Raw genomic sequence first — 23,770 nt, 5'->3', positions numbered from 1 at the left:
ATTGATCGGAAATTGTTTTCCATGTTCAGGCTCCTGTGACCTTGACGTTTAACAGTGTGACCCCAAAATCGATAGGGGTCATCTACTCTGCATGTTCAATCATCCTATGAAGTTTCAACATTCTGGATCAAGAGGTTCTGAAGTTATTGATCGGAAATGGTTATCAATTTTCAGGCCCCTGTGACCTTGACCTTTAACAGGGTGACCCCAAAAACAATAGGGGTCATTTATTCTGCATGAACAATCGTCCTATGAAGTTTCAACATTCTAGGTCGAGTGGTTCTCGAGTTACTGACCGGAAATGGTTTTCAATGTTCAGGCCCCTGTGACCTTGACATTTAACAGAGTGTCTCCAAAATCAATAGGGGTCATCTACTTTGCATGTACAATCATCCTATGAAGTTTCAACATTCTGGGTCAAGTGGTACTCAAGTTATTGATCGGAAATGGTTTTCAATGTTCAGGTCCCTGTGACCTTGACCTTTGACAGAGTGACCCCAAAAGCAATAGGGGTCATCTACTCTACATGACCAATCATCCTATGAAGTTTCAACATTCTGGGTCAAATGGTTCTCTAGTTCTTGATCGGAAATGGTTTTCAATGTTCAGGCCATTGTGACCTTGACCTTTGATGGAGTGACCCCAAAAACAATAGGGGTCATCTACTCTTCATGATCAATCATCCTATAAAGTTTCAACATTCTGTGTCAAGTGGTTCTCTAGTTATTGATCGGAAATGGTTTTCAATGTTCAGGCCCCTGTGACCTTGACCTTTGACGGAGTGACCCCAAAAACAATAGGGGTCGTCTACTCCAGCAGCGCTACAACCCTATGAAGTTTGAAGGTTCTAGGTCAAATGGTTCTCCAGTTATTGCTCTGAAATGAAGTGTGACGTACGGACGGACGGACAGGGCAAAAACAATATGTCTCCCCCAGAGGGGGGGGGGGGGGAGGGGGGACATAATTAAGACAACTAGATTATTATGGTGTCCCTCTCAAGCACTTTCTCATCAATTTCAGTTCTCCTATTAGCTGGAATTATGGGACACTTCTTGAAATAAATCCACATTGGAACTTGTGTTATTCAATATAACATGTTGGATCAAACTCACATCTAATGAAAATAAATTTTGCTATTGTATCAAACATGACTGACTGAAGTTTTGGTTTTATTTTATGTTAGTTGATGAAACACTGTGTTTTATCAATGAGATATGCATGTAAACCATATCACTCAGTGCCTAACACTCACTGTGAGTGATATAGCTTTGCATATCTACTTCAGCACAGTATTAATTTCTAATTTTCCATGTAAAACAGTTTCATTGTTCAATTTCTTGGACACCACTGGACCTTAAGCATCTGAAACGTGAACCATGGTTTATCAGGCGATAAACCATGCAGAAAAGTGGATTATTTAAATAAACAAAAGAAATCATAATAAAATAGTTCAATCACTTTATTAAAGACAACAGGAGAAAAAGGCAAGCCAGTGCTTTGATATTTTTGACTAGCAATCTACATAACAATAATCATAAACAAAATAAAACAAGTTTACAACCTTAGTACTCTCTAGATGACAAACTTATAGTTTATCTATTCCCCTTTTTAATCCCAATTGTAACTCAAAAAGGAGTTCTTTTACAAAGCAAGAAGGAAAATGTTTGAAAATAAGATCATAAACAAAAGTAATATATATAATTCTTACTCAAATAAAAGCAATAGATCATTGTATTCTCAAACAAGAGCTGCTGGAGGCCAACAACGCTCTACTATTCAAAAACTTTGTCACTAAATACAGTTTAAATGATGAAAACACAGACATAAACAAGAAAAAAGGGGGCAACAATTTTGAGACGTAGAACTTTCCCCACTTATGATGCTTTGATGATAACAAATTACACCAAATAATTGCTAAATTGGAAAAGGGGCATAACTCTACAAAAATGCAAAATCAAGAGTGAAACCTTTGCTATGCATGTCAAATTATCACAGTGAAAGAGTGTATTAAGTTTCATTTCATTCACACAAGTGGTTACCGAGGTACCAGCTCACATATAAAAACACAACCTAAAATTGATCAGTCGAAGAAAGGGGACTATTCTGTATAAATGCAAAATAGTTATGGAACCTGTACACTGCATGTCATTACATCATATTGAAAAAGTGTGTAAAGTTTCAAGCCATTCCCATTAATAGGTTACCTGAGATACCAGCTTATACATGTACCTATAACTTAACCAAATCAGGGCGCCAATGAAGAAGCTAAAGCTGATGCTGACAAATGAGAGAGTGCAATAGTTCTACCTATTCCTCAAACACTAAAGCTAAAAATGCCCTCAATTACAATTTTTAAATGTGTGTTATTTCTAAGCTAAAACTTGATCAATATTAGAAAGAAGTTAAGTTGTGATTTCATACCCGTACCCATACAGGTATATTTTAAAATTTCATTTGTAATTGAATATATTTGTAGAGTTTCAAAATTTAGAGCATTGCGGGCTATTCACACAAGTCAGCTGTACACATTCAAAATGTACTTGTTTACCAAAAACCCGAAGTTTCATTTGCAGCAAGCAACTTGATTAAATTTAGCAAAATTTTAAACAGACATTTATGTCTATTTTACCATAATAAATTCTATCTATCTATTATTCTGTATTGGAATTTATTCCAGATACACATATAAGTTGAAAGGATATGGAGCATACAAGAAATTAAGTCATTTGACCTTTGACCTCATAGTGTGACCTTGGCCTTTGACCCAGAAACCTGGGTCATGAGTGATTCTCATTATATTATAGTGAACACCTATGAGTTTTATTCACCTTCTATTTACCTTTACTATGTGTTTTGTATAGAAAGAAAAATGTATTATTTTCATATAAACAATATTGGTACAATAATATAAAAGGTGGTCCTTTCGATGAGATTGATTTGAACCGTGACAGCCAAATGTGACCTTGACCTTATATGTAGTGACCTGGGTTGTGCACTCTGCACAAGATGAGGTACACAATTGATACACCTTTTATGAAAATCCTTTTATGAAAATCCTAAGATACAGAGAAGACATGGACAAGAAATCTGACCTTTGACCTCCAAGAGTGTACTTGGCCTTGGACCTTGTCCTATTATATATATAGTAATTTGAAAATTTACTGAAAGCTTTCAGAGATATGTCTCTGGAAAGGAATTACAGATGGATGGACGGACAGACAGACTGTGTGACTCCTTGACCTTGAAGCAAGCCATCCGAAACACACGCTCTGCACATTGTCTCGATGTGGTGTACACTTGTGCCAAGTTTCTTTGAAATCCTTCAAGCAGTTCAAGAGTTACAGAGCAGACACGAAACAAACTCATATGACTTGTGACCCCTGAGTGTGACCTTGACCTTGAAGCAAGTCATCCGAAACATGCGCTCTGCACGTCATCTTGATGCAGTAAACATTTGTGTCAAGTTTCTTCGAAATCCTTCAAGGGGTTTAAGAGTTACAGAGCCGACATGAAAAATTGCTAACGGACGGACAGACGGACACCGGGGTAAAACATAATACGTCCCTTTGGGCGTATAAAAAGAAACAGTGTTAGCTGGTCAAAATTTACATACAAGAAGGTTCAGTACTAGCATAAAAATATCTATACAAAATGCAGGACATATCTAATGTCCATAGTCTATTATACTAGATTATCAACAAACAAATAGGTCGGATAGCACAGAGTAAAATAACAAAATCCAAAAACCAAGATGATCTTTAAAAGAAGCCTAATATTATGATTACTATTAAAGACAGCTACCAAAATTAAATGACCCTGTTAATACTGTATTAAACTATAAAAGTAACTAGTAAACATAAAATATATGTACTGAAGTTTTATCCTCATGAGAAAACTTGTTGCCTTTTCATGATAGGTTACACCCACCTACCTTTTTATACAAACTGAATTTCTGAACGGGGACCTCCGTGGCCGAGTGGTTAAGGTCGCTGACTTCATATGACTAGCTCCTCACCAATATGGGTTCGAGCCTCACTATTGGCATAGAATTCTTCAAGTGAGGAAGCCATCCAGCTTGTTTACGGTAGGTGGGTGGTTTAATGAAATAATGCCCAGAGTGGCACTTGGCATCCTCCTCCACCATCAAAAGCTGGAAAAGTCACCATTTGACCTATAACTGTGTTGGTGTGATGTTAAACCCAATGAAAATAAAAATGAATTGCTGCACATACAGCTGAATTGTGATTAGGATCCACTCAAGAACTGGCTAGATAATAGCAAACCATAGCTCAGTTCATAACAAAACTGCTGGGTCTTTAATGTCCCGGGGAGGTGACAAACAACAGGCTGCTGGCTAATATAGGATACCACTAATACAGGTTTAACAGTACAATGCATTTGATCCATTTTGAATTAAAAAATATTGATGTTAAAATTAAGACATTAGCTTAAAAATCAGATAGATTTTTAACAGTGTTTTTAACTTAAAGGTAAATTACATTTGAACAGAATATACAAACTATAATTGTGAATCTCAATTTTAGGGTATAAAAACATGTGATTTTGGCTAGAACTGTTCTTTCAGAACAGAAGGGAATTCCTGGATTTCTAAATCTAGAGTTCAATGCTTGTTAGAAATTGATTTTAAGCATAGCTGTAATTAAAAATTCCACATTATTAGTCCCCAACAAAAAAACGTGATACATCATTTGAGACGTACCATGAGAAAACCAACATTGTGCATTTGCAACCAGCATGGATCCAGACCAGCCTGCGCATCCACACAGTCTGGTCAGGATCCATGCTGTTCGCTCACTGCTTCTCTAATTCCAATAGGCTTTGAAAGCGAACAGTATGGATCCTGACCAGAGTGCGTGGATGCGCAGGCTGGTCTGGATCCATGCTGGTCACGGATGCACAATGTTGGTTTTCTCATGGTGCGGCTCAAATCATGATTTATCAGTAATTTACCAATTGCTAAATATTCTCTGGATTATATGGTAAGAGCAATGCACAAAATCAAATCCCTGACAAAAATTAAAGCAATGGATTCTTAAATAAAAAATCCAGGAATTCTTGCCCTTCTGAAATCCTCGTGATAAATACCCCACAATTACCTTTTGCTCGATAAAGATAAAACTTTTCATAATGCCCTAAAAATCTCTATACCTGGTAGACAGCTTATACTGCAGATCTTATTTAGACGAAATACAGTCAAACTTTGTTTTGCTCAAACTCGGATAATTAGAACATCGCCCTTTGCTTGAACTCCATGTCAGTCGGGCAAAATCCCAGTATAACATAAATATTTCAATGTAAGTAAGTAAAGACTTTATTTTCTGTGGATTACGCATTTGGCATATTTACCAATTTACAATATGGCTCGGACTACTGATAACTCAAACAAATTTTACCGGTCCCGTTAAGTTCGAGCAAACGATGTTTGAGTGTAATTAAAACAAGAAAAGACCCACATAACCTTATAACTACCAGGTGTCTTATATATAGACACATAACTTGTAGTCAAGTTAGTCTTGATACTCACTTGGAAGAAAACAAATGAGCCGTGCCATGAGAAAACCAACAGAGTGGCTTTGCGACCAGCATGGATCCAGACCAGCCTGCGCATCTGCGCAGTCTGGTCAGGCTCCATGCTGTTCGCTAACAGTTTCTCCAATTCCAATAGGCTTTAAAAGCGAACAGCATGGATCCTGACCAGACTGCGCGGATGCGCAGGCTGGTCTGGATCCATGCTGGTCACAAACCCACTATGTTGGTTTTCTCATGGCACGGCTCAAATATAGTTAACTTGATACGAATTTTTCATAAAAACATCAAGATTATATACTTTAACGAATATGTTTCTAGCAAAAAATACAAAATAACTGTTCTTAATTTAAACTTTTAAACCATAGAAAAACAGTTTGGGAAAATTAAGAGGTTTTAATCTTATTTAAAATAAGCGCCTGCGGTGTCAAAATTCAGCACTGCAATTTTAACACACGTATAGCCATACACATTAATAATGTATAAGTAAGACCAAAAAAATGTACATTAACATGTAGCAGGCAACTAACATGTAGCAATATTTTCTCCCAGAAAAATTTTCAATGTATGCCTATTATTACATATAGGGCATTTCTTTAAATAGACCTTGATGTACATGTCTTGAAACCTCAACAATTACAATGCCCTTGATAGCCTAACTTAGCCAATTACAATAGCATTTACCAATTCAAGCTTCATCATTTATTTAATTGAGCATCAAGCTGGTTCCAAAGCAAATGCTCAAAACCTTACATTTCTTAACAAACATCAGAATGTTTTGTTTATCTACAAGTTGTCAAAATTTGTAATCTCAAACAAAGTCTGACTGAACTTCACTTCAAATTTGACATCATTTTTAATTTAAACTTTTGCCATACTTTCAGTGCTTTGATTTCTTGTCATGTTTGTAATATAGCTGTTATACCAAATGAAAAACAAACTAAAACACCACACTGAAATGTTAGATGATGTGAACACATGAAAGACTGTTTTAAAATCCTTGGTCAATACTCATATGATTCATCTTCTCTTCTTTGGCCCTTCTTGTATGATATAACTGAAAATAGAAATGAGCCACGCCATGAGAAAACCAACATAGTGGGTTTGCGACCAGCATGGATCCTGACCAGCCTGCGCATTCGCGCAGTCTGGTCAGGATCCATGCTGTTCGCTTTCAAAGCTATTGCAATTAGAGAAACCATTAGCGAACAGCATGGATCCGGACCAGACTAGGTCAGTTTAAAGGTCCTGCCACAAGGGTATGAACTAAATTTGGTCATCAATGTGTGCTGCAGGCAATCTGGTTCGCACAGATGGAAGGAGATGAGGACAAATGGAGGGACGGACAGACAGTTTGATCCCTATATGCCCAGGGGCATAAAAATAAATGGGAATTTTATTTATACATTGGGATTTAATTTCAATGGTAAAGGCAACCTTAAACCCCTCCCCCCAAAAAAAAATATTCCATTAAGAACTATACTTAAGAAAACAGTATCTTCACACATTTCAACAGAAAACAGTTCAAGGAGAAATCATAATCATGCATAAGGGACTAACTTTTATAGATTTAATAGTTGCATAAACTTTAATCACAACATCTTTCATCTCAAAAATCTGAAATCAACAATTTAATATCCCAATGAAATAAATGTTTTGGCCAAAACCATGACATCAGAATAAAATTAAATCATTTCACCATTTCAGTATCTGAAACATAATAGCTAAACAACAGCACCGCCTTGCAGGAGCTGACGCTCATCTGATTTTTTTGTATAATAGAAATATTTGAAACATAATAGCTAAAAAAATTAAGAAGAAAACTGAGAGCTCAAATTTGTTATTCAGACTTGGAGAAAAAAAAAAAAATCTACTGTATTTCTTAAAATGAATTATGTAACCATTGTTAACAAAACTGTGGATAAAGTATCAAAATTTAAAATGAAAATTTATAACTCACTGCTCTTTTTTCAAGAAACTGTGTAGTAAATTCTTCTATATCTATTTTTTCTGAAACAGAAAACAAGACAGTAACAGTTAATGTCCTTTTATCTAAAAAAAACACAAAGGTGAACAATACTCACAACAAGAGCTATCACTATTGGTGACAAATGCCCCTTGAGTAGGTCCAAGAATGCCACAGTTTTATGCGCAAAAAAATCACACTGACCTAAAGAGGCCTGGGTCATAAGTGTGACACATCTTTTCAATATGGTTAACATTTGTGTCATATTATTTTCAAATCCCTTCATAAATGACAGAGTTACGGACCAGACAAGAAACAACTTTGACTTCTAAGTGTGATCTTGACCTTGGATTTAGGGGTCTGGGTCTTGCGAATGACACCTCACCTCATTATAGGGAACATTTATGCCAAGTAATTTCAAAATCCCTTCATCAATGGCAGAGTTATGGACCTGACAAGAAACAGACCATGTTAACCTTTGACCTCTAAGTGTGACCTTGACCTCGGAACTAGGGGTCTGGGGCATGCACATGGCATGTTGTCTCAATATGGTAAACATTTATGCCAACTTGTCTCAAAATCCCTTCATGGATGGCAGAGTTATGGACCAGACACGAAATAGACCATGTTAACCTTTGACCTCTAAGTTTGACCTTGACCTTGCAGCTAGGGGTCTGGGCCTTGCACATTACATGTCGTCTCATTAATAGTCATTATGGTGAATATTTATGCCAAGTTATTTCAAAATCCCTTCATGAATGGAAGAGTTACAGCCCGGACAAGAATTTACTGGACGCACACACGGAAGCCATACGATTCATGTATTAGGTGGTCATTCTATTGTTTGAAAACAGTAGAATGACCACTTAAGGAACAAAGGATTTCTATTGTCCTAGGCCACACCTTCTACCACCTAAGGTACCAATCGTGTGCTTGGACACCCATACGATTCATGTATTAGATGGACAGACGGACAGTGCGATTTTAATATGCCCACCTTCGGGGGCATAAAAATAACAAAAGGCCTTTTAATCATTTGCTCTTCTATGTGGGTTCTAAACCCAGAAGGGAATTAGAGCTTTTACATATGAGGAAGCAATCCAAAGCTGGTGGTTTAAAGAGGAGCCGGACTGTGTTGGTGATGCCAACAATTAAAGCTGGACAGTCCCCCATAGGACCTTCATTAAGTCTGTGACATAAAACACAGCAAAATAGTACAATCTGAAATAAAAGAAATGATAAATACCAGTCTGTACAATCTGTTTTTCTCCAAACTTTATATGCAAAACAGTTATATAAGCAGGGGCATATCACCAAAAAATAATCACATAATTATATTCTAAAACTTAAAAAGACTAATAATTGCATTTAAATATTCAGACAACTTACTATCTAAAAAGTCTTCAACAATCTTTTCTGACTCCTCCTCTGCCTCAAGAATGGCAACTTTGAGATTATTTTGTATAACACTGGGATGAAATTGGTCTATTAGTGAACACTGTTTCTCCTGATTGCTTTCAAATTGTGTGCGTAGTGATTCAAACTCCTGCATCTGAAAAAGTAGTCAAGTTTTAATTATACACATCATCCCTGTTAAAAAGCTTCTTTCTAACTTCAGATGGACTGGGTCAAAAGTTTTATAAAACTAAATTTAGAGACAAGTCTCAAACATCCAGCATCTGATTGGTTAATTCTGAGCTCAGATTTGAAATTGACCAATGACATGAATTATTGAGACTTGTCTCCAAGTGCCACATCCAGCTCATCCAGGAAGTCATCAACAGATACACTGGTTTTTTTTTTCATGAAAAAATTTCAGTGTGTGATATTTTTCTACTGAATATTATAAGTTTATAACTAAACTGGTTTGTAATCCAGTCAATTATTTTCTGATAAATAGCCGATACAATGATAGTCGCAAAAAGAGGTACAAAATCAATGCTTAAATCTATGAAATACCAACAATAAAGCTGGGTTTTTTTCTCCATCTTTTTATTGCAAGGTATGTATACTTTCTTGTTAAACTTAGAGTAAGAGGACACCGACATTTTTTACTCCTGATGTCAGTTAGTAATTTAATGTGCAATTGTCAAATATAGCATAAACTAGAAATGTGTCCATATGACATGAATGCCCAGGCTATGTGATGTCAAGATACAGAACTTCAGTTTATATTTTCAGCTCAAAATGTAACCTTGACCCTTGACTCTTAGACTTGTTATTGTGGTCATTTATGCCAAGTTATTTCAAAATCACATAAGTTTTGGTTCAGACGCAATATAGCCCACTTTACATAACTACGGTATCAAATATACTCACCATTTCACTAACTTGCTGTTTCAGATCTTCTATCACAGGCTTTTTGCTTAAATTCTCTTCTGAAAACAGGATTTGTATCAGCTATGATAAAGGCAAAATATCAAAGAATATGCTCACCTTAAGTAATGTTATCCAATACTGATTTTGTGAACTAACTGTAAGTTTCAAAAACTAAACAGCAACTTCTTAAAGACAAGCATATAAAAGGAAAAAATTGTTTAACCTGGTCCAACGGTTTATTACTCACAGTTATTATTGCTGGTCCTTTTAAGTTATGGCATGTTTTCAATATTACATGTATTTTATTATTGCATTTGACATATTTAAGTAATTGCTAGTGGCCATATGGGATGTTGCAAATTCCATTACCTTTTACAGACCAAAGCCAAGTCTGCTAACATTTTGTTTGGTTGCATTTTATGCTCCTGAAGGATCTATTTATAGATTTGATAATTAAAATAAGATAATTTCTTTTCTACATTTAAGATAAACCTTTAGCAAGAGATCTAACAAACTTAAATTAATGTAGTTCAACTTATTAGAATAATGTAGAATTCTTATCGCAGTATTATTCTATATTAAGTTAGTTTAATTTAGTTTAGCCGATACTAATTTGTTTTAGCTTGATTGTGATAAAGATTCAAAATTACTTGAACCATTCTGGTCAGCATCCTGGAAAAGCCAGTACTAATGTCATATGAGAATGTGTGGTCATGACTACATAGGGGCCTGAACGCAAGACCCTTGAGATGAGCAACTGACACCTTAAACATTAGACCACCACTCCCCTTGTTAATATGTCTATATATAGTTCAACCTTCTTTAGCAGTCACCTGTATCTAACAGTCATTTACCTTACACAGTCAGCTTATTTCCCAAATCGGCATTTTGTTCTTATTTCCACTAGCCTAATGCAGCCAAACTGTGTCACTACCTTAACTGGTGTGACTGTAACACCATATAAACTTACTGGCTAATTCTGTACATTTACATGACTGTTTTTCTCTTTCTTGTACTACTTGCTGAACCTGTGGCATCTTTTGAATGATTTCCAGAATCTTTTCCTCTTCATTCAATATTTCTAACATCTCTAAACGACTGAAATTATCATAAATATGCATTTATTTATTGCTGTTGTTTTTGTTTTTTGTTTTGGTTTCACACTATTTTCAACAGTATTTCAGTTATGTAATGGTGGCAAGTTAAGCTAACTAATGCTCTTGGATTCTGTAACAGTGCTAACCTGTTCTCTGCAAGTAACTGTCAATTTCTCCACATAAATCAAAGCTGAATAAACAAGGGATCACAGAGTAATCTTGGTGCCCACCACTGAGCCATTTTTGAGTGTTCCAATTTCAAGACTAGCTCAATGTCAAAATCAAGGTCAAATTTCATTTTGGTACACAACACTGTGCATGTGGTCCATGCATGTGGTCAATGCATGTGGTCCAAATTTGAAAGCTGTACCTTGAGAAATGTGAAAGTAGGTCACAAGATCAATTTCAAGGTCAAAGTTCATTTCAGTATACAAAAATATGCATGTGCTTCAAATCTGGAGGCTGCAGCTTGAGAAATGTGAAAGTAGGTACTAAGTAAAAGTCAATGTCAAATTTCAATTCTGAACACAAAAATATGCACGTGGTCAAAATTTGAAGCCTGTAGCTTGAGAAATGTGAAAGTAGGTACTAGGTCATTCTGAAGATTAAAGTTCATTTCGGTACATAAAACTATGCATGTGGTCTAAATTTGAAGGCTGTAGCTTGAGAAATGTGAAAGAAGGTCACTAGGTCAAAGTCAAGGTGAAATTTCATTTCGAAAACACAAAACTATGCATGTGGTCCAAATTTGAAGTCTGTACCTTCAAAAATGTGAAAGTAGGTCACTAGGTCAATGTCAAGGTCAAAGTTTTTTTTCGGTACAGGAAACTATGCATGTGGTCAAAATTTGAAGGCTGTAGCTTGAGAAATGTGAAAGCAGGTCACTAGGTCAAAATAAAGGTCAAATTTCATTTCGGAACATGAAACTATGCAGGTGGTCCAAATTTAAAACCTGTACCTTCAAAAATGTGAAAGTAGGTCACTAGGTCAATGTCAAGGTCAAAGTTTTTTCCGGTGCACAACACTATGAATGTGGTCCAAATTTGAAGGCTGTAGCTTGAGAAATGTGAAAGAAGGTCACTAGGTCAAAATCAAGGTCAAATTTCATTTCAAAACACAAAACTACATGTATGCATGTGTTCCAAATTTGCAAGCTGTACCTTCAAAAATGTGAAAGTAGGTCACTAGGTCAATGTCAAGGTCAAATTTTATTTCGAAACACAAAACTATGCATGTGGTCCAAATTTGAAGGCTGTAACTTGAGAAATGTGAAAGTAGGTCACTAGGTCAAAATCAAGGTCAAATTATATTTCGGAACACGAAACTATGCAAGTGGTCCAAATTTAAAGCCTGTACCTTCAAATATGTGAAAGTAGGTCACTAGGTCAATATCAAGGTCAAAGTTTTTTCTAGGCACAAAACTATGCATGTTGTCCAAATTTGAAGGCTGTAGCTACAGATATATGAAAGTAGGTCACCAGGTTAAAATCAAGGTCGACTCAAGTCAAGGTTCATCTTGCTACTCAAAACTATACATGTGGTCCAAATTTGAATATTGTAGGTTATTGACGATTTTAAAAGCTTTTCCCTATAAAAGTCTATATGAACCATGTGACCGCCGGGGCACAGCCATATCTGACCCTAGGGGGATAATTTTAACAAACTTGGTAGAGAACCACTAGATGATGCTACATTACAAATATCAAAGCCCTAGGCTTTGTGGTTTGGACAAGAAGATTTTCAAAGTTTTTCCCTATATAAGTCTATGTAAACCATATGACCCCCAGGGCGGGGTCATATTTGACCCTAGGGGGGTAATTTGAACAATCTTAGTAGAAGACCACTAGATGATGTCACATATAAAAAAAAAACCCCCTAGGCCCTGTGGTTTTGGACAAGAGGTTTTTCTAAGTTTTTCCCTATACATGTCTATATAAACCATGTGACCCTCGGGGCGTGACCATATTTGACCCCAGGGAAATAATTTGAATCACCTTGGTAGAGAACCACTAGATGATGCTTCATACCAAATATCAAAGCCCTAGGCTCTGTGGTTTTGGACAAGAAGATTTTCAAAGTTTTTCCCTATATAAATCTATGTAAATTATAGAAATAAACAAAGGGCCTTAACTCACTCAAAAATTGTTGAACCAGTCTGATTTTCAGGGTGACATAACTAGGGTACCAATACATCATTCTGACAAAGTTTGGTCAAAATCCCCTCAGTAGTTTCTGAGGAGATGCAATAACGAGAAATTGTAAACAGACGTTCCTACATATGGATACTTATGTGGCTACTCTTTTGTTCTCTCTATTGTTCTTTTAGCCACGTAAGAGAATAATAGCCACATAAAAGCCTTACGGAATGAATGACATCAAAGAAAAAGTACAGTTACCTATTGTTCCTATAGCCACCTAAGTATGCAAATGTGAGCTTGGACAGACGGACGGACGGATGGACCACGGACGCAGAGTGACTTGAATAGCCCACCATCATCTGATGTGAAAGTAGGTCACTAGGTCAATGTCAAGGTCAAAGTTTGTTTCGGTACACAAAACTATGCATGTGGTCCAAATTTGAAGGCTGTAGCTAGAGAAATGTGAAAGTAGGTCACTAGGTCAAAATCAAGGTCAAATTGGGGGATAATTTGAACAATTTTGGTAGAGGACCACTAGATGATGCTACACACCAGATATCAAAGCCCTAGGCCCTATGGTTTTGGGCAAGAAGATTTTTAAAGTTTTTCCTTTCGGTTGCCATGGCAACCAGAGTTCTGCATGGAATTCAATTCTTTGAACAATTTTGAAAGAGGGCCACCTAAGGATCATTCCTGTGCAGTTTGGTGTAATTCTGCCCAGTGGTTTTCAAGAAGAAGATTTTTTTAGAAATTGTTGACGGATGGCGCACGACCCACGACTGACGATGCACGACTGACGATGGACATCAAGTGGTCACAATAGCTCACCTTGTGACTTCATGACAGGTGAGCTAAAAAGCTGGTGAATATTTAGGCTTACAGCCATCAAACTTTACAGTATGTTTGCCTAAGGACAGTAGACAACCCCTGTTGTTTTAGGGTTCAGGAGGTGAAAGGTCAAGATCAGTGTCAACCCCTGTTGTTTTAGGGTTCAGGAGGTCAAAGGTCAAAGTCACATTGACCTTGACCTTTGACTTCCTGAACCCTAAAACAACAAGGGTTATAATGGTTTAGGATCTGTAGCTGGAGAGAATGCTCAAGCTTATGGCTATCAAATTTCATTGCCATATTGAATATGGCCAGTAGATGACCCTATTGTTTTTAGCACACTAGTTCAAAGTTTAATGTCACAACAAATTTGAGACAGAAACTTACACACCCACATAAAAGAGATCATGAGTCTTGCGAAGTCTTTAACCCAAAACAAACTCTTTGAAAAGAAAAGGTATGAACCCTGATATCTGAACTTTTCCCTGGATCCTTGAAGTCTGTTTCAAGTTTAAAAATAATATCTATATTGATTCAAAAGATACGTAAAGAAAACACTTTGGGACGGACAGGATGAGACAAGATATAGTCTCCAAACCTTGTTTTATTTGGATACAAGGAAAATTACCCTTTATCTTTGAGTTCTGGGAATGTAGACATAATATTAGTTTGACTGAAATCAGGAATGCTGGTATCACAGTTGGAAAGTTGAGTTTCTGTAGTCGAAGTAGCGTTCTGAAACATATCAAACATATATTTCGATATATAAAAATAATCAAAGGAATAGAGCAGTTCTTTAGCAATACAATGTGTTCAGAAAGGCAGATTAAAGGTCTCAAATTAACTGCCTAGACAATCTATAGCTTTGATAGGAGAAAGTGGTTAAATAAATGTATATCTTTTTCTAATGGCATATGTGGAGGTTGTTTGTTCATTTCAGTGAAAGATCATAAAATTGTCCATCAAATGAACAAGAAATATTTTCATGCATGACACTGTAGAACCTGGTGTTCATGAGCAAAAAATGTTTTGATCCTACATTCTAACATGACTAGCAAATAACCTACATGTATACATGTAGAGCAAAATCTATCTCGGGTTATTCTGCAATAACTCATGCGCATGCAATAATGTCATCTGGTCCAGGTGTATAGCACGGTCGTAAAAAGTAGTTACCATTTTTTCTAACACTGTTGATACTAGTATGTCGTGTTAGAATCGAAATGACAAGTTTCCAAGTGTGGTTTATTGTAGAATAACCCAAGGTTTTCATTCTTATGCGAAACAATATATCACTCTGGCCTACGGCCTTTGTGATATATTCTGACACACAAGGACTCAAAACACGGGTTATTCTACAATAAACCACGATTGGGAACTTATTATTTCTTAAATATTCATATCTTTACAATGGTTTAAATAAATTTTATCCATTCTTTTCTGTGAAGCCCTGAAAATAATATCATGCTCATATTGGAAAAAAGTTAAATAGTTCAATGAGGTTTAAAGATTTCTTTTTATAAATTACATTTCAGTTTAAAGGTGAGTTTATTCTTGTGTCATAAAATTTTCTATTTTAGTACTTAAACAAACTTCTACTGAAGCAAATACATGTAGGTAACCGCATTTATATAAAAAAAAATACTGGTAACAAAGCATTTTGTTAAATGGTGTACAAATGAATCGTAAAAATAAATATAAGTAATAAGTGTAAAGGATAGGTGCTGGACTTTGTGCTAGATTTATCTATATACATATGCACATACAAACTTTCACCCCTGAATTGCATCTTCAGTCTAGTGTGCTGTATAAAACTTGTTCTGCGTATGTTTTAAATCAGCCCAAAATACATGGATTATTCCCTAAAGTGACAGTTATACAATGTGTATTATATATATATAAATATTTTCAATTACATCTCTAATCATCTGCATGCAACACAACTACTGTATTTTCTCATCTATAACTATAAGACAGATTTATCTCTTTAAAATGCCTTGTTAATACTTTATGTCAAAGACAATGACTCATTTATAAGACAAGGCAAACATTAAGACTGAATTTAAAAAGAAAAATCTTTAAAATTGGCAGTACTTTGCAGACTCTTGTTAATACTTTATGTCGAAGACAATAACTCACTTATAAGACAAGAGTCTGCAAGATACAGCCAATTTAAAGTTATCAAAGAAACCGTCTTATAGAAGGTTTGTCTTATAGGTTGGTAAGTACCGTACCTGACTAGGGGACGTGGTTGTTTCTGTGGGTGATGCTGGAGAGGTGTAGCTAGGCATGGAGGGATAAATGCTGAATATATTTGTTGTTACCGGAAACATGGAGGGATAGCCTCGATTTGGCGTATTCACAGGACTGAAAAATAAAACATTTCATGCATACTGTGAAATCATCAATATTTGTGAAAGTCTAATTTTCATGGATTTTGTGGTTGAATTAATCACAACATTTAATCTCAACAAACAAATAACATTCCCATTCAATCTATTATCAACATTTGAAATCCACAAAGTCTTGTCCCCACAAAATTTCATACCCACCAAATTAACTTTTAGCTTGCGAAATTTCTAAAATGGAAAGGTCCATCATTCAATTTGGACAGCTCCATTTATTATTCAAGGGGAAAGGGGTGTTCAATGAAAATATACTGACAGAATAGGGGACAGTGCAGACCAAGATCAGCTTGCGCTAGTCAACAAGAGCGGTCAGGGGACAGCAACGCTCGACTATTCAACAGCCTTGACGACTGAATGAATAAGAAAGTCGAAAAAGGGCCATAATTTAAAAAAAAGCAAAATAGGGTTATGGAACCTGCATAGTGCTTATCAGCTCATGACAGTGGACAAGTGTGTGAAGTTTCAATCCATTCCCATTAGAGGGTACTGAGATACCAGCTTACATATAAGAATTTAACCCAAAACTCCTAAGTTTAAAAAGGTGCATAATTTTGTAAAATGCAAAGTTGAGTTATTGACCCTTTGCACTGCATGTCATATCATGACAGTGAACAAGTGTGTGAAGTTTCAATCCTTTCCCATTAGTGGATACTGAGATACCAGCTTACATACAAAAACTTAACCAAAAAACTCTAAGTCGAAAAAGGGGCATAATTTTGTAAAAAAGCAAAATAGAGTTATGGAACCTGCTTTGTGCATGTCAGATGATGACAGTGAACAAGTGTGGGAAGTTTCAATCCATTCCAATTAGTGAGTACTGAGATACCAGCTTACATACAAAACCTTAACCAAAAAATTCTAAGTCGAAAAAGGGGCATAATTTTGTAAAAAAGCAAAATAGAGTTATGGACCTGTGCAATGTAAGTCAGTTTATCACAGTGAATAAGTGTGTGAAGTTTCAATCCATTCCCACAAGTGGTTACTGAGATACCAGCTTACATACAAAACCTTAACCAAAAATTTGTAAGTCAAACAAGGGGCATAATTTTGTAAAAAAGCAAAATAGAGTTATGGGACCTGTGCAGTGTAAGTCAGTTTATCACAGTGAATAAGTGTGTGAAGTTTCAATCCATTCCCACATGTGGTTGCTGAGATACCAGCTTACATACAAAACTTAACCAAATCGGGACGCGGACGCGGATGCGGACGCCGACGCATGGGTGAGTCCAATAGCTCTACTATTCTATGAATAGTGGAGCTAAAAAGGCAGAATCACTTGCTGCCAGCAGGCTAATTTTAGGTTAATTGATTTCTTGAAGCACTTTTAGACCAAATAGAAGGAACAAACATCTACATACCGGTATCTATTAGTACGTCAGAAAAAAAATAGTGTACCAAAATAATTTTCCATATTTAGGAAAATATTTCGCTTGATGTTATTACTTTTATTTTTATAAATGATATTCACTTGATGAGAACTTAACAAAATCAAAACCCACTATAAATGTTTGGTTTTCTTTATATTTTTACTAAAACTGAACAGACTGTTTTAATGAAGGAAACAGTTCTATTTTTGAACCTTTAAAATATATAGAACAGGGAAAAAAAAAATGAAACAAGAGCTGTCCGTAAGACAGCCAAGCTCGACTATTCGAAATATTGTCACAGAAGCAGGAAATTATTACCCAAAATGTTAAATATCAAAAGAGTTTTAAGTTCGAAAGGGGACATAATTTGACCAAAATACATATCTGAGTTATGGGACTTGATGCTATCAACTAGTTTTATAACCCCGAAGAAACATGTTAAGTTTCAATTCAATATCTGCATTAGTTTTGGGGATAGTTACTTGCATGTAAAACTTTAACCAGAATTTTCTAAGTCCAAAAGAGGGATAATTTGCTCAAAATACATGTTAGAGTTATGGAACTTGACCCAGTGAGGTTGGTAATTGACCTAGAAAAAGAATAAATAAGTTTCAAAGCTATATGCCTTTTGGTAGTAGCTGTATGTACTTGCACGCAAAACTTTAACCAGGATTTTCTAAGTCCAAAAGGGGGCATAATTTGCCCAAAATACATGTCAGAGGTATGGGACTTGGTGTTATCAATTAGTTTTATAACCCCGAAGACACATGTGAAGTTTCAATTTAATATCTGTAGTAGTTTTGGAGATAGTAACTTGCATGTAAAACTTTAACCAGGATTTTCTAAGTCCAAAAGGGGGCATAATTTGCCCAAAATACATGTCAGAGTTATGGGACTTGACCCAGTGAGGTAGGTAATTGATCTAGTAAAAGAAAAAATAAGTTTCAAATCTATATGCATTTTAGTAATAGCTGTATGTACTTGCACGCAAAACTTTAACCAGAATTTTCTAAGTCCAAAAGGGGGCATAATTTGGCCAAAATACATGTCAGAGTTATGGGACTTGAACCAGTGAGGTAGGTAATTGATCTAGAAAAAGAAAAAATAAGTTTCAAATCTATATGCCTTTTAGTAATAGCTGTATGTACTTGCACGCAAAACTTTAACCAAAATATTCTAAGTCCAAAAGGGGGCATAATTTGGCCAAAATGAAGGTCAGAGTTATGGGACTTGGTGCCATCAACTAGTTTTATAACCCCGAAGACACATATGAAGTTTCAATTCAATATCTGCATTAGTTTTGGAGATCGTAACTTGCATGTAAAACCTTAACCAGAATTTTCTAAGTCCAGAAGGGGGCATAATTTGCTCAAAATACATGTTAGAGTTATGGAACTTGATCAAGTGAGGTTGGTAATTGACCTAGAAAAAGAATAAATAAGTTTCAAAGCTATATGCCTTTAAATGATAGCTGTATGAACTTGCATGCAAAAACTTAACCAAGGTGTGACGCCGATGCCAGGGTGAGTAGAATAGCTAGACTATTCTTCGAATAGTCGAGCTAAAAATATCAAATATGATATAAAAATCATTATGATATGTATTCAAAGTGAAAAGTAGCAGTTTTGACCAATGGAAATGAGTTTATTTATAGAAAATATAACACAATTCAAACTCAGTATTCCGAACTCACTTATCTCAAAATTCTTTCAATTCGGAAGACATTCTCAAATCCATCCCAAACACAGGTGCACACAGTATCATCTTTCAAGTTAAACTTTTGATATCTTGAAATAAAATGCTAAATGCCTTGGAATTGGAGATATAATATGTACCAAATTTCAACATTTATATCCAGAGCTATAGAGGACCACTTACATATGACAGAGTAAATAGTTGGATTTTTAAACACTTACTATTGAACATGAGAGACCAGAGCTGGTGGATTAGATCTGAATTCATCTACAACTGCCTGTACAGCTGTATTGAGACTAGAATGTACTGAAAACTGAAATATAAATAAAGACATACTGTAAAAGTACTGTAAAATCAAAAATCTTCACAAAAGATCAATTTTGTTAATTAACTGTTATCCATTACATTGTATTTCACAAGAGTTATTCCTCTCGTAAACTTAAATTTTAATTTCTTTTAACGGAAACATTTATGGCTATAGCAAAGATTAAACTACGAAAAATTACATCATTTCAAAATTTCTGCGAATTTTGGTCACAAGAAAATAATTTAATATTACAGTATCACAATAGATATCAAAGGATGAAGTTATAAAAGAAATCCTGCTATTTTACATTTTCCTAGTATAAAAACATTTGCATCTAAACTTTTTCTATTTACTGAGTTCAAGAATTTCAATGATACCAAATTTTTTGAAGAATATAGGAAATAAAATAGCACCTTTTAGTAACATATAACAGACAAATCTACCTGCTGAGAAATAAAATATGTGGAATCATTGCCAGTATCAGTACTCTTAAAGATACCAAACTTATTCAAAATCAGAAAGTTAACCAGAAATTTTCTAAAACTAATCACTTTAATTGAATTTGTACATTTCGTTTATTATCAAACTGAAGCTAACAAATTAAAAAAATCTTACTTAACTGTTCTTCAAGGATACTGACATTAAACAGAAAATACAATTAAGATCTTATTGTAAATACAAATTAATGCATTTTATAATTTTATAATAAGTCTATAGTTTTACCTCTGAAAACACTTTCACTATATAGCTAGAATACTTATGAATGTGTTGTTCTAATGATATAGCAACTTGTACTTGTGGTCAATGCCATCTTATTGGTGAAAATTTACGTAACTTCAAAACAAAACCTAATGTTAGTATCACTAAGAGTAAAATATGCTTTAAGATAAACATTTATCTGTAACTAATAATGTTAAGTAACACAAGAATGTTTTTAAACACATACATTGTTGATATTTGGACAATTTATAACTTTGGAGTTACTGTCAACCCAAGGGTGTCTGACGGCTGGTTGAACTGTAATACTAGGTTTATCCTGTGGGAACTGTGGTGGTAAATTTCTGAAACAATAAAGAAACAAGGTAAACATGAATTCAGAGTATATTTAGTCACAGTCCCATGAGTTAATTCCCCTCTTGGGAACCAATTTGTGACAGTTGGGCTTTTAGCAGGGCATAAATTAAGGGGGTTGTCACAAAATAAGAAATAGTATGTTGGGTTCTTTGTTGCCGAGTGAATGGATTCAATAAGTTCCAAGCAGTGTTTATGTATTCATTAATGCAAAACCATAAATATTCATGGAGGACTCATTTTCATGGATTCTGTGGTTGCATCAGTCAACAAAATTAAATCTCAGCTAACTGATGAAATTCCACTTTATTATAATCTTCAAAGGTTAAAATCCACGTATAAATATCCACACGAAATACACTCATTGAAGGACCTTAAAAACATACCACATAATTATGCATTTGGAAAAGTTGATCAAACCAGAGGTTCATACAGCATATATTTATAAAAATGCACAATAAATGAGGGTATTTTGGTGGTAATTATTCTGTGCTCATAAGGCTCATATTTGTTTAAGTTTTATTCAGATATATAGAAATTCAGTTGTTGTTGTAGGAAAAAAATATATCAAATATCCGTAATTCTTGAAGTTTAAAAGGTATGTTATTTGCAGGTTTTTTTTGTTTTGTTAAGTTGTAACACTGTTAAAGTATAAATAAACTGATCACTTTCAGTTAAGGTGATTTTAAGCAGCCAGTCAGCTTACAATGTACTTCCCAATTTTTTATTTTTATTCTAATTTCAACTTGTTTTAAGAAGTCACCAGCCAAATTCTTTTGCTCCCGTGGCTGGCTGCTTAAAACAGGTTTGACTATAAATATAATATGTATTCTTTTACTAATTAAATCAGGAAGAAAAGAGACTATAAAAATATCCAACTTACAGTAGACAGTCTTTCAAATATTTGATAATATAATATTGTTCTTACATAATTAAGGTAAGGGAGTTCCCAGCAGCTTGTATTGTAAGTCTGTATTCAACATCACGAAGAGTTTCAATCACACTGAAAAATATATATTATATGATCAGTTTCAATTACACTCTGCATTAGTCATTGTAGAACTTGTATGTCATTTTAGACTACCCATTCTTTATAACAATAATGGTTAAGATAACCAGTATCAATTCTTCAGAATGTTTCTCTGAACATTTTAACATTCATTTCCTCAGGAGTCAGTGGCACAGTGGTCAGCAGGACAGAGTCACAGTACAGGTTTCAACTCCCGATTGTAACTTACATAGTAACTAATCAGGTGTTAAGTTCTAGGTGCAATCTGAAATTGTACACTGACTGGATACTGTGGAGGTAAAAGCTTGACTTGAAATAAGTTGTTCCATCAATTACTGGTGGGGATTTCATCAACTTTACCCATATTAAATAAGAAACGTTTATTGTTATGCTGTCACTGTTTCTAACTGATCAAACTTCACTGAACTAGTGGATTATATCATTTTATCTTGACAAGTGTGAAGTTATTCACATAACCAACAAAAGAAATCCATTTGACTTCACATACAACATCCATGGCACCCCGCTAAAACCTACAGACGGCGCTAAATATCTCAAAGTCACGTTCGCACCCAATCTCTCTTGGAATACCCAAATAAAGAACATCACCAAAAAGGCCAACTCCACCATGGCATTCATCCGCAGGAACATCCACTCAAGTCCACCAAGTGCCAAAGCAACAGCCTACAAGACATACTTCCATCCCACGGTGGAGTATGCTTTCACTGTGTGGTCCCGCTACGCGGACAGCCACATCAGCCAGCTGGAGATGATTCAGCGAAGAGCTGCCAGGTTTGTCAAAAACAACTACCAACAAACAAGTTCAGTCTCGAAAATGCTCCATGAACTCCAGTGGGACACACTTCAGCACAGATGCAATATGTCCAGAGTAACCATGTTGTATAAAATTAGGCATAATCTTGTCGACATGATTCCTGATCCTCCTCTACAGCAATAAAGATCAACCAAAATCCACAACCAACAGTTAAGCAAATTTGTCTACCAACACAGCTTCTTCCCAGCCACTGTTGTCCTAGAGGGCTTTAAGGCTGTTCTAGGAAATATTAAAACATTCTAAATGCCACTCTAAGTTGTATCAGTTTTTTAAACTACATGTGAATAAAGAGAGACTTTTAGTCTTTTATATGTAAATAGTTGTCCCTTGCAGCTCATATGTACAGTATTTTAATCAAAGTGCAAGTACAGGAGAGATCGCCGTGAAGTCAACCATTATACATGTTTATCTGGTGGTGGGAAAAACAAATGTTTTTACATCATTTGTGTATGGGATCTGAATTTTTAATTTGTAATAACTTCTTCGCTCATTTATGGATTTTCAAAATTCAAAAAGTTTTGAAATACTTACAATTTTTATATTTTCGTATTCAAATATCTTTTATAAATGTATAACCGTTTTAAATGACATATAATTTTAATAGCGGCGTAGTGATGATCAAAACTTTTAGAAAAACACTGTAAGTTAAGTGTTCATAATTAATCCATTTTATTTAAAAATAACAATTTTAAAAAAGTAATTAATAAATTCCTTGTTTTATAACCTTTCCACTGATCAAAAAATTATTGATATTATTTGTGTTTTAAGAAAGTTAAGCCGTTAGAAAAACATCTCTGTTTACAAAAAACATAGACGTTCGGCTTCTGCCCACCCGATCATTCTCTTATCAGTTCTAAAAATAGAAAATACAACGGATTTGTATACAAACACAATCTCTCTTATACTCTTCTATCGTGAGGCAATTACTGAAGATGATGGTTACATTTTTTGAAAATCATGTATTAAATGTAGAATTTAATTATTTAATACTTCAGATTTCCTCTTCTAAGGGATTCAATTTGCTTTGTCCTTTGCACTTGAAGTTCTGTTGCGCCAGGCAGTTTGCCTTTCTTTCCTCCTTGGCCAAACCAAGGCATCGCTTTGGTTTGTTATTTACTAGATTGGTCACAAAAGGTATTGTGATGAGTAATTTCACTTCCTGGTTTTCTGACCGGAAACCACA

General features: G+C 35.1%; 1 protein-coding gene across 2 annotated transcripts; it reads right to left on the bottom strand.

Annotated features, from left to right (window-relative positions):
* Positions 1-1,441: 1,441 nt before the first annotated feature.
* On the bottom strand, positions 1,442-23,768 carry LOC123557631 (vacuolar protein sorting-associated protein 37A-like). 2 transcript variants are annotated; one of them, XM_045349227.2, is made up of 12 exons: positions 23,578-23,768; positions 21,672-21,746; positions 20,619-20,733; positions 19,587-19,678; positions 16,130-16,262; positions 14,524-14,630; positions 10,803-10,930; positions 9,833-9,891; positions 8,903-9,065; positions 7,508-7,557; positions 6,520-6,604; positions 1,442-6,404 (listed from the first exon to the last, which is right to left on the bottom strand). In XM_045349227.2, exons 1-11 carry the CDS (start codon positions 23,682-23,684, stop codon positions 6,539-6,541), a joined length of 1,095 nt encoding a protein of 364 aa, XP_045205162.1. In that variant the 5' UTR covers positions 23,685-23,768; the 3' UTR covers positions 1,442-6,404; positions 6,520-6,538. The 2 variants fall into 2 exon arrangements, with proteins under 2 accessions (XP_045205162.1, XP_045205161.1); XM_045349226.2 differs by having other exon boundaries at positions 1,442-6,604.
* Positions 23,769-23,770: the final 2 nt, after the last annotated feature.

The sequence above is a fragment of the Mercenaria mercenaria genome, chromosome 5 (genome assembly GCF_021730395.1).
Source record: "Mercenaria mercenaria strain notata chromosome 5, MADL_Memer_1, whole genome shotgun sequence".
NCBI classification, from domain to species: domain Eukaryota; kingdom Metazoa; phylum Mollusca; class Bivalvia; order Venerida; family Veneridae; genus Mercenaria; species Mercenaria mercenaria.
The sequence above is the reverse complement of the archived record's forward strand: the minus strand, read 5'-3'. Positions and strand labels throughout refer to the sequence as shown.

Coding starts and splice junctions, on each gene's coding strand:
- LOC123557631 (XM_045349226.2), bottom strand. CDS start 23,684: ATGCCTTGGTTTGGCCAAGGAGGAAAGAAAGGCAAACTGCCTGGCGCA. Junction 21,747..23,577: donor CTTAGAAGAGGAAATCTGAA/GTATTAAATAAT, acceptor TATATTTTTCAG/TGTGATTGAAACTCTTCGTG. Junction 16,263..19,586: donor CTGGTCTCTCATGTTCAATA/GTAAGTGTTTAA, acceptor TTTATTTTTCAG/TCCTGTGAATACGCCAAATC.